Source organism: Euprymna scolopes, chromosome 2 (genome assembly GCF_053919585.1).
Source record: "Euprymna scolopes isolate OS-2025 chromosome 2, ASM5391958v1, whole genome shotgun sequence".
Taxonomy (NCBI): Eukaryota; Metazoa; Mollusca; class Cephalopoda; order Sepiida; family Sepiolidae; genus Euprymna; species Euprymna scolopes.
This window is the reverse complement of record NC_136483.1, coordinates 79,716,475-79,728,907: the sequence shown is the minus strand read 5'-3', so window position 1 is coordinate 79,728,907 and position 12,433 is coordinate 79,716,475. Positions and strand designations below refer to the sequence as shown.

Sequence of the window (12,433 nt, the reverse complement as noted above, 5' to 3'; positions counted from 1 at the left end):
AAAACAAGGTTTGCATTTAAACAAATTTCAAAATGAGTGGTCATTGGAAACAGATTTATGATATGAAATCAACACAGGAAATCATTGAATTGATTTTGAATCCTTAGAAACTAGAATTTTCTTTAAAAGATTTAGCCCAGTCAGTTTTCTGCATTAACAGTTATTTAACTCAATGCCAAATTTAATGAAAATCAGATTAACAGAATAACGAAGAGTGGCAAAACCAGGTATTTTCCTATTAACAGCGAGGAACAAAAAACAGGAATGTGAGTGGTCATTAAGAAAAAAGTGAAATAAAGATGAATTTCTCATCCTAGAGGGACACAGCCACCCCCTACCATTCTGATGAAACCCCTCACAGGTATAATATTTAACGTAAAATAATTCCTTGTTTCTAGGCCTTTCTGGTTTTTAGGGTAGTTAAGAAAAACAATTTTTGCTAAAGGAGATAAATATTGTGCAGTTTGGTTTTTTTTCTGAATAGTTAATAAAAAAAAAATTACTTGTCCTAAGCCTGAATCGTAACCCTCCTCGTCACACTAAAAACTTTCTTTAACCCTATCACCAATCCTAAGCCACCCCAAGCTTAAAACCTTGTAATCTTCTAAAAAAATGTAAATCTCACTACCCCCAAACACTGACCAGTACTTATCCCCAATAGAACCACCCCACAAATGGTTAACTACCCTAAAATGCTAGAATGTCCTGGAAATGAATAGATCATTTTTTTAAATACTTATTTGAAACTAAAGCCCTTCCCTCTACATTCTAAAATATTTGTTTCCTGCATTTACACAAATGTGGTCTATTCGATTCTCATATAGAGAACCAACTCACTGCACACTTGTATGCAACGAACGCAAATGTTGCTAATCAGACATTCTGATCAATGACATGCTGTAGATTCCAGTTTTTAGACATAATTTATGTCACGTACCATAATAAAGTAAATGCATACATTGCACGAGTCGTAATATACTGTAATAATGTGAACACATGCGTTAAGTGTCATCAAATGGTTTCATTAAATAGTTATCCTTAAAATGTTAAAACTTAGGGGAGAATAACATATCGTAAACACTACATTTCCTGACCTACTAAAAAAAAAAAAAGGACATATCATCACCAAATACATCATATCAGACTTGGCCTATAGCCACATCTAGGGAGTGAACATTGCGAAGAACTATTCTAATTATTATTAAGCCTCTCACTGAAAATCTGTGCATGTGCTTACAAACACGCTGCAGTGGGACACACTGCAGTGGGGTTTGGAAGGAGTGCGATTAATTACTAGAATTACCAGTATATTCAGAGTGCACAAACAAAATGGTGTTTTCGATGTTATGATCGAGCGCAGAGTCGCTCTAACAACATTTCCAAAAACATTATGTATAAGTCAACCCAAAAAAAATAACCTTAAAATCGTTTCCAAGAAATTAAACTTATACACAAGTATATGCGATATATATTTGAAACTAATGGCCTCACTCTACATTCTAAAATATTTATTGTTTTTTTTTTCTTTCCAACAAGTTTTTAAAGGTGTTCACTCATAATCGTATTACTTATTTATTTATTTTTTTACATGGTAGTTACCACTTATCAGGGCCTGGAAGCCACTTGAGGATAAGGGTTATTGCGTGTACAGTAATCAATGGGATAATATCATAGTAATCGTTAGTAATGGAGATTTGATAAATTGTCTTACTTAAGGGGGCGGTTTATCAGGAATTTGTTTATGTTGGACTTGAAGACATCCAAGTTGTAGTCAGGTGGGAAACAGGCAAACAGACCAGATTTCCACAGGTGTGTATTTCTAAGAAAGAAGCTTTGTTCATGGAAACGGAATCTCATTTTGTATTTATACTAAAAGTATTGACTCATCTTTTAAAAGAGACAGGAAGTTATATTTTGAAGAAATAAGTTTTCTACCTCCCCTATTCATGAATCATTTGAAGTATGGAAAAATTAATATTTTCAGAAGCAAAGCCAGGCAAGACAAAACATGAAAAGTAAGAGAAAAAAAAAACAGGAAAAGAAAAAGCAAGAGAAGACAGAAGAAAAAAGAAAGAAAATTGTACAAAATCGATAGCAATTTGACTTTTTCTTATAAAAACGAATTTTGCTAAAAAGCAGGGAACAACAGTATGATCATACTGAAAGAATGGATGAGTTCTTAGGTCAGTATATGTAGGCAGCAGGTCCAGTTCACAAGGCAATGAGTTCAAGTCTCATATTTTGGAATACTTAAATAATTATATTAAACTGATAAAAATGTTCATAAAGTTAATAAACATTTGAAATGTAAAAAAAAATGGAAGAAAAGGGAGGTGGGTTGTTTTACCTCTGGTTTCATTTTGAAGTAATCTTTAACAAACATGACATAACATTTTGGTCCCATCACTTGTGATAATGGAATGGTTGTAGAGAAATCACTCTTGAAAACTTCCTGCAAGAAAGAAAAAATGGTCATATCATAAGAGAAAACAAATCTTTGATTGCTGCCAGTGCAATATATAAAAACAGGTGAAGGTAAGTTGGAAATGCTTATTTGAGAAACTTACTTTTTCTAAGAATTTGCGAGTGGCCAAATGAAAGGTTTCATTTGGTCTGTAAAACCAGTTTCCATGGAGAGCAGGAGAACCAGTGTTATCGTGGAATAACTTCTCAATGCACATTACGTGAGCTTCTAGTCCTTTTTCCCTAAAAAGTAATGGAAAAGAAAAACAATAATGTATCTTTTTTAAGTATAAATAAAAAAATGAATAAATCTATTATTCTGACTTCTCATATACCACGTGATAACCATCCCCACTTCCTTGTAACCCAAAGCTTTACAATCAGGAATTGACTCTCCATCACAACAAAGGCATGATAAGACAGGAAGATTTTATTGTGTGCATGTATGTTAGCCATGGGGACTTCACACCTTGAAAGACACATATTTACAGATATGGCATAATAGAGATGCTGGTTTATGTATGTATGTATATCGAAGGCATAGATTAAAGACACAAATAAGATGCACTTCAAGGTTTTTGCAGTCAACGTTTTCAAGAGACAGGAACAGATAAGTGATATACTTTTTTAAAATCTTGTTAGGAAAAAAATAAATAAATATAAAAATGGCTTTTGTAAATTCAGGGGTTTCATTTTTTCAATATTTAATGACCTATTTTAGCAAGTATATTTTTATTTAACATGTACCATAAATATTGTCACAATTCTTTAACTTTATACGATAACAATATTGACCACTTTTAACAATCAACAAACTGTATCTAAATCTGTCCTTTTTAAGTGGTCATTCAAAAACACATTCTAGTGTTGGCTTAGAATTATCAAGGAGTTATCTCTTGTGAACCAGATCCAAGCTATTTCCTTTAAAATATTATTAGCTAATGATAGTCCATCTACTTCCGGAAATCAAAAATATACCTAAATTCAATCCACATGCAAATTTACAAACCGAATAACTTTCTCCTGTTTGGTTTTCAAATATAGCCCACCAGGCTGCCAATCTTGGAAAGCCTTTCACTAATCCAAGTTGAAGTCATTTCCAAACTCTCACTTCTGGTCGCAGCATCAGACTTCCAGTAAAGTGTTATTTCTGTATTGCATTTTCATCAGGCTCCCAGAACAGCAACAATATAGTAAGTCTTTTAAGTGTTGAGACATTATGTTGAACAAAGATACGGCCATTTTCTTTAATGTCAGATACATTGGGGTATATCAATTTTGACTTGTTTTGGCCAAACTTTATATTCGCGCCTTGTTTAATTGCAGCCTGCACAGAAAATATGTCTTGCTTAAATGTAGGTATGAACAGAGCATTTTTTTTTAGAATACAGTTACAGATTTCGTCTTTATTATTTTTTAGGGATATTTTAGCATCACCTCTTTTCAAGACTATATCATTTATTTAACTACAGTCAGCAAGTTCGAAAAAATGACTTTGTGGATTAAAGTTTGAATCAAAATTAATAAAATCAGATTCCTTGGTGATAAGGTGTGGTATTGTCAAAGTTACATGTGAATAGAAACGTATGTTCTTCCTCAAAGTTCTCAACGTTTTTTTACGGAGTCCATTTTAGGACGTTTATATTAACATTGGAAACTTTTGTGGTTGGGTCGTCCACAATTATAGCAGATAATTTTCTTCTTTTTCTTGGTAAAATTACTTTTGGAGAACACATTGCAGTGAGGTGCATAATTTGGTGGTGTCTGCTTTCGAGAAGCATTTTTGAACTTCATAATATTGCTGGAGTTATTATTGTCCACAAGCATACGATTAGTCTCTTCATAACTGCGCAATGCCACTTTAAATTCGCTGAAATTTATGGGTTTGTCTTTTTGCATTAAAACAGTTGTAAATAGTTTAAAATCGGCTGGAAGTCCTTTGAGGGTTATTGATATCAACAAGCTATCGCGAGAGTTTTAAGGCATTCTTCCCCTATAACATAGTCGGTAATAGTTTCATCCTCGTTAGGTTTTAGAGACGTTAGTTTTGTATATAGAGATAATGATCCTGAGTGTAATTGGCAATAACCAAGATGGCGGCCAAGAATCAAATGCGGTCCGTGACGTAGTTAACGGCGAACTGATTGAATCCAAAATTCGACAATTTTTATAATAACTTTAGAAGGTTTTCATTGGTTCTAAAGCACAGCCGGTGGTTATAAAAACGATTGGCGAATTCATTGGTCTCATACCCCCTACTAGGAGTCAAAAACAGTTTATAAAGTCAATATTTATTTCTCTCCTGCTGCAAAAACTTAGATACCAGGGTCAGAAAGTGAGATTGAGAAGTCAGCACCTCAGTGCCCTGCAAAAAAGTGCCTGGATAGCCCTGTCGGTATTCCCCAATGAGGGTGCTTCAAGCAATTAGCAACAAACTACCTCCTTGTTCCATCTCTCTCTCTCTCTATATATATATATATATATATATATATATATTTAGTAATGTGATTGATAATTTAAAATTCACATTAGAATTAAAAATTAAAAATCTGTTTCATAAGGAACAACAACAAAGTCAATAATTTGTACGATCGTTTCGGAAACAATGTTTTTATTGTGATAGACATTAAGCCACGGACAATAATTTTGACATATAGTTTTTTAAACAAAGTTTCCTCATCAGCAAAAGTATTGGGTGGGGGTTTTTTTGTATGCAAAAGACACCATAAATAAACCTAGCAATTTTTAAGTAAGGCAGATGTACCTTTTAATTGTTCGCCTTTTGAAAACCGTAATTATCATCAAAGCATTCATTTGGATGTTGATTGTAGTTTATAAATGTACGAAATGTTGAATTTTCAAAATATAATCTAATATATATATATATATATATATATATATATATATATATATATATATATATATATATATGGTTGTTTACCCTAGCAGTACATATTCTTTATCAATTTTGTGTTGGAATACTTAGCACAGCCTTTCTCTAAATAACTGTCTGTAATTTTTATTTCTCGTATGTATCCTTTTGTATATTCCTCTTTTGACAAACTGTTTCCCTGAGAATAAATATAAATTGTCCTCTTTTTTATCTTTTCTTCCAACCATGTGTTATCCATAACAAGACAACACATAAAATAGTAACCAGCTGTTCAGAAAGAAACCTAAACATATGGTTACTATAAAAACAAAGAAATGGAATATTAAACATTCTTATTTTTCACTGGTATCTAAAATGATATATTAAACTGATAAAAAAATATTTACATCGTTTATTTACTGTATTGTTTGTCTGCAAGTAATGAGACTAGTCAATCTTTTATTTTTATCGTTAATAAATATAAAAATCAGACAATCCTAGAAAAGCTTTAAGCATAAATGTTTATCTTAACTAAGGCACAATATTAGAGTAGCAATATCCTTTCTCTAAATAAAATAAATTAGAAAAAATATTAATTAAGCAATGTGTAATATTTTCTCATTGTTTTAAAAAAAATGTTTAAATAATGTATAAAATGATCACAAATTTGTTAGATGCAGTATTTTTCTGTTTATTTTAGATAAAAAGATGAGCATCCTTCAACAATAAAAATGTTGATATGGCACAGAAAAACTGAGATTAAAACTTTTGGATCCAGAGAACACAAGTTAAAAACAAGTGTTAAATTTGACTGAACAAAATTGCGTTCCACAGTGTTATATACTATATAAAGAAATATACAACACTGTATTATAATCAATATCAAATTTAAAAAATAACAAAGGTCTAACTGGAATTTCTCAACTTGTTGACAATATGACAGCATAGATATGAACAAAAATCAATGTGTTGGCATTATTCTAGGATCAAAAAAACTTCACTCTTACCTTGGTTCTACATATACAAAGTCTCCAATGTTATACATCTGATCTCTGTATTTCATACTGCTTTCTGATCCTGCTTCCTAATAAAATGAAAAACAGAGAGCATTATCCATACTTCATAATACATTTTCTTTACTATTATTTTAATTCAGATATTCAATGAAACAACCAAAGTAAAGTTATTTCCATTTTTATTATATATCTATGTAAATAACATTGTTTATCAGAAAGTTTCATAAAATATTTTGTAACAAATTTACATGTATCAAAATCAATCTTCAGTGATGTTAACCAGATATCATAAAGAGTTTTATATTTTTCAATATCATTTACCTTCAGTCAGATTTCCCCAGCTTGAATTGATCAAAAACAAACTCATTTCAATGACTATATATCTAGAAAAGTGAAAGTGTCTGTCTGTGTGTGTCTGTCTGTGTACATTTCCCTACACAATAACTCTGTCAATTTGATATACAGGATATTGAGATTTGAGAAATCTTTGTAATCTGTTTTCAGCCAGAAATTTGACTGTTGAGGGGTCAAAGTTCAACGATTTGACCTTTGAGAACTCTACCAAACTCTTCTGCCAATTTTTGGTATAAACAATTGAAATTTTAGATATAGAGATTCCTTGGACATGGATCTAACTAAACTTGATTTGAACCCAAAACAATAAATGTTAAGGGGTCATAATAGAGGTCAAAGTTTTAAAAAATTTGACCTCTGTAGTCTCTACCAAATTACTCAGACAATTTCTGGTCTAAACATTTGAAATTTTACATAAAGGGTATTCAGAGATAGGACAAACTTTTAATCGATTTGGGTCGAAAATTTGAGTTATCAATATATAAATGTATGTATGTATGTTTGCATGTCTGCCTAAAACTTTCAACAGAGGAGACAGATTTTCACAAGATCAGTATCGTTTTAAAGCTCAACCCTTCAGACGACAAATACCGAAAAATTGGCTAAAAACATTAATTTCTTCAGCCTCAACTGGGCACTTTCTACAGGGAGGGGTTGCTTTTTTCGCCGACATTTTTGAAAGTCATCCCCTCTTTTTGATTGTCTAGCCTTAATTTAAACCTATGTCACTTTCGATTTGGCGGTGGTCGTAACAGCAAAGATGTCAGGTTTTTTTCCTGTTCTTTTCCTCCTTCAGGGTACGGGTTCGAGCCTGCCTTCCTACTACCACTTTTTTTTTTTGCTTGCTCAACACACACCTCCAAACACCCGAGCAACACCGGGCACTCATGCTAGTACATCATAATTTCTTCATAAGCTTAAATTTTGTTTTCTCTTCATTAGTTGGCAGTTTCAGTTTTAACAGTTCAATCGTTGTGCAATCAGGCAATGAAAAAGTTCCATTTAGATTCTCTTTTTATATCATACTATGGGGTAAAAGTAACCAGTTTCTCAATGAATCATAGATTGTGATAAGTTTTACTATTTTCCAATCTTTCACGAGAAACACCCGTCTGGCTGAAACTACTGTCAATAATTTTCCCCACTCTCTATCTGTGCCTAAATTCAAACATAGATTCCATGAGCAAAGCTTCTTTCTTAGAACTGCACACCAGTGGAACTCTCTGCCGCTTGCCTGTTTCCCACCTGACTACAACTTGGACGTCTTCAAGTCCAACATAAACAAACTCCTGACAAACCGCCCCCTTAAGTAAGATACTCTATCAAAACCCCCAATACTAATGATTACTACAATACTATCTCATTGATTACTGTACACGCAATAACCCTTATTCCTGAGTGGCCTTCGGGCCTTGATAAGTGGTGACCCCCATGTAAAAAAAAAAAAAAAAATTCTCATTTAACAACTATGTGATTTATATCGACTCTACTAACATTCACCAATATCATGACTGAATCACATATAGATTTATATAATAGGAGATTTCAGCTATTGTAATCATTAGTTTTAATGGTAAAAATCCGTTAGAATAACAGACAAAAAATAGAGTGACATTAATACAAAGAAATCGATGGATCAAGGATTATTTTGTAAAACAAATTATAAGATGTAAATTTGTAACTTGTAAGTTTATATGTCTGATTGGAAGTCATGGAAGTGTGCTGAATGATGCCATAATATCAATAAATGACCAGCACAGCTTTGCAATGTTTATAGTTTATTTTTAATCTGCTTTCACATCTTCATTAATAATGAATTCATCTATAACTGCTATAAACAAAATGGTTTACAATAAATAATTACAAATTATCCCATTTTCTTATTTGATTGGATCAATTGATGGGATTGTCAAACAACAAAATAATTGTTTACGTTTAGTTTTAGTTTTTCTGTTTCTTTAATATCATTGAAGATTTAATTTTGATTTTATCAAAAAAATAATAAAAGGTAAATTGTCTTTGCATTTGTTTTAATAAAAAGATAATTTGAAAATTCTGTATACCCCTCTGCATAGGATCACAGTCGGCAAATTTATGACTTTGTCGACAGAGCAAGTTTCACCGATGGAAAGTTCTTGGAAAGTTCATTTGGCATTTCAAACTTCTATTTAAGTTTTGTTTTTGGAGTGTATAAGGACAGGTATTTAGAGGCTTTAGTTCTCTCTCACTGCAAGAACTAAGACACCAGGTTTGGAAAGTGTGATTGAGAAGTCAGCACCCAAGAGGAGGGGCACTCTGACCTACAAAAAGTGCCTGGCAGCTCCCATCAACATAAGGGTGCCTTAGGTGATTAGCAATAAGCTAACTCCTTCTCAAAGAAAAAAGGCAAGGCCTGGGAGGGTGGACCGCCTAGAACGGCAAAGAACTAAACTCATACCGCAAAATGAACAGAGACCGGATCATAACTGGAATGGTCTAATCTCTGTTGATTGGGGAGGGAGGGGGGGGGGGTAAAAATCCTTAGCCGAAATGAAAATATAAGATATGAACAAGTAATGATAGGGATGAGGATATAAAATTTTGACAATTTGTTTCATTTGTGATTGATGCCTATACAAAGTTTCTTGTTTCAAATAAGAATGAAGAGTAGGGTTTAAAGCTAACTGTTCATTAAAATTTTAACTTACCATGTCAGAGGAGATTTTCTCCTCCGTCTCTGGTATTTTCTTCTTCTCATCATCTTGTTCTTTGGGCAATTTATCTCGTTTCTCTGCCTCCAGTGCTGACTGCAAATGCTTCTCTGTGTAACTCAGTGCCGGTGTCAATAGAATCTCACCATTTTTGCAAAGTTCATCACGGATCTTGATGAAAAATAACTGCATTTCCACAGCATCTTCATACAACTGAAAAATCAAATCAGAGATGATGCAGAAGAAAATCTTTTTCAGTTCCCAACATTGATTACTATAAATGCAAACAGAAAACTCAACAAAATTCAAATATAAACACCAAAACATGTAGAGAAAGGCAGATAATTTTATTATCATATATTCTTCACTTACTTGGGAATCTATTCTGCTTAATTGTCGGGCTCGCTCAAACACTTTAAACATGTCTTCTTGGAAGCGATCAACTCTGGCATAACATCCCTGAAGATAAAGGTTTTTAAACTTTAATTCTTCATATACTATATTTTTTTGTTTTTAAAAGAAAAAATATTTTTGCAACTTGTTTTGTAAGCAAGAAGGCAATATTCATGAAGGAATTTATTGTCAAACTAAGAAATCTTCTGCAACATTTTGAAACTTTTTAAGAAATGTAATCGGTTGTTCAGAAAATATTGGCCAATTTTTCAACTCATTTTTAAAAATGTTGACTTTTACATTGCTTTATACAAAATTTTACATGATTAATAATTGATACTTTTAATCATTTCGTTTGTAATTTTGAAGCATATAAGGCCTTAATAATGAAAACAAAAAGATAAGAAATTCATATAGGTTTCTCAAATGAGTTTTAACTTGATCATAATGCTTCCCAAACAGCTACCAATATTAACAGAACATGAGCTCCCCAATTGATCAGGCAGTAAAAAGGTGGTTTCAGAAATTGCTAATGAAAGGCATCATCATCATCATGCTGCTGCTGCTGGGGGATAGTCCTGCATTTTTGATAATGAATGACTGAATGTAATTGAATGTAATTCTTCAACAAAACACATGTCAAGAGTGTCAGAAAAATATTTAAGGCAATTGATGTCAGTATGTCAACAGTTTTGACCATCTGATGTCAGTTTGCCAAAGTGAAAAAGCTTGATAAATCAATCCTAAATGAGTTTCATTAATTAATATTTGTTTTTGAACTGTCAATATTTTCTCAACAATCTATTATCAATAAAAATGTGTGTTTAAGTGTCCATCTAATCATTACCAAATATGATGTAACAGGTGGCAATGCAAGGTAAATGGGGTGAAAATGAATATAAATAAATTGTATTGCAATATAAAAATGTTGCTGATTTTTTAAATGATTGTTTTGCTAAAAAAAATGTAACATTTCTCACTAGAAGAAGGTACTCTAACCATATAAAACCTGGTTTCATATTTCATCTAGGATGACTCATTCATGATTTGAATCTTAAAAATCTAATTAGAAATAAGGAACTAGACAATTTTTTTTAAAATAATATATATGATAAGAGAGTTTTCTTTTTAGTACAGAGATTAAACAGTTCTCCAAATCAAATCCATCAGACAAAAAGTGGAAATAAAACTATAATTTCCTTTAGAGAATGAGTATGATCAAAAAATACTTTATATGTATTAAATATAATCCTGAATCTCTCTTACCTTGTTTAAATTTCTTTTTATTTGGTCAAAGGTCAAGGGTTTCCTAGCAAAAATAAAAGCACAATTCTTCTTTTATTCATGCATTTATGTTGATAAAATTAACTTTTCCCATTTAGGCAATTGTTAAGAATTTCCAACAGAAAAAAAAGCAATGAGAAAACGAAATAGTCAAGAAATAACTGTTACTAAATGAATGAAAATTTAATTTTCTATCAATCTGCATAGCTTTTAAGTTTTGAAATTGTTTTTAAGTGTTTGTTTTATCAGATTTTTTTATCACTATCTACAAAACTAAGAAACCACATATTCACCACATGGCATTGGGTTGTTCAGTATAGTGCAAAGTATTTAGAAATAAAAAAAATCTTAAAACAATTTTCAGTAGGTAACAAATATACACATCTGTTGAAAATTAAATATTTGATCAATTGATGACCATTATTACTTGGGTTTTTATTTAATTTTTAATTTGTTAAACATATAACATCAAATCTCCACATCAACTTAGGATGCCATTTTGAATTTTATTTTTCAAAGACTTGTAAATAGTGATAGAAAATCAGAAAAGCAAACATTTAAAAACAATTCCAAAACTTCAAAGCTATACAGATTGAGAAAAGATTAAATTGTTTCATTTAGTAACAGTTATTTATTGACTATTTTCTTCGCCCTCTTCTTTTTCTGTTGGAAATTGTTAACAATCAACTCAATTTACATATTTAATATAAAATAAAAAATAGATTAAATCTTTCATTTTTAGATGCATCCAAGCATTTTTAGTCAGTCAATCTGTAACACTTCAGTTGAAAATTGTACTTTCATTACTCAATGCACAAATAAACACATCTTATATTAAATGCGTCCAAGCTCTGTTAGGTCATTCGGTCACATTTACATTTTGAAATAGAATTTTCATTGATCTTTTATGCTTAAATTTGAAACAACATTTTCCTCGCTAAATGCATAGATTGAATGGAGACATATTAATAGATTTGGGAAAGAGAGTCAGTCAGAAAAAACATACTCTTTATCAGCCCCAGCCTCAAGTTCCTCTTCAGGATTTCTTTCAGGAAGTTCAGCAAAAGAATCACTGTAGCAGCGACCCTCTTCGTCCTGAAATGGCAAAGACAAAAGATGGAGATTTCTAAAAATGGTCAAAAAGAAAACAAGCAGCAAATTTGAAGAAAGCAGAACTAAAGAATGATCTTCTTACTTGATAATTATAAACAGAAATGAAAAGATTTGTCATCAGCTCTTGTACAATGGCTTGGACCTCTGGGACCTCATTCACACCATCAAGACTCAATTCCAATTTCTTCTCTAAACAAACTCGTTGTAAGGTCAATGCATCCTATTCAAAGAGAACAGAAAATAAACTA

At 31.7% G+C, this 12,433-nt stretch overlaps 1 protein-coding gene across 26 annotated transcripts in view; it reads right to left on the bottom strand.

The window, feature by feature from the left end:
* Nucleotides 1–12,433, bottom strand: part of LOC145292934 (protein polybromo-1-like) — a 172,713-nt gene that overhangs the window by 46,154 nt on the left and 114,126 nt on the right. For all 26 annotated transcript variants that reach the window (XM_080139189.1, XM_080139151.1, XM_080139227.1 and 23 more), the window contains 8 exons: nt 12,268–12,405; nt 12,079–12,167; nt 11,055–11,097; nt 9,768–9,854; nt 9,393–9,608; nt 6,343–6,419; nt 2,568–2,706; nt 2,348–2,452 (listed from right to left, as the gene is read on the bottom strand). In XM_080139189.1, the coding sequence (XP_079995315.1) occupies nt 2,348–2,452; nt 2,568–2,706; nt 6,343–6,419; nt 9,393–9,608; nt 9,768–9,854; nt 11,055–11,097; nt 12,079–12,167; nt 12,268–12,405 (894 nt within the window). The remainder of the gene's footprint in view (nt 1–2,347; nt 2,453–2,567; nt 2,707–6,342; nt 6,420–9,392; nt 9,609–9,767; nt 9,855–11,054; nt 11,098–12,078; nt 12,168–12,267; nt 12,406–12,433) is intronic.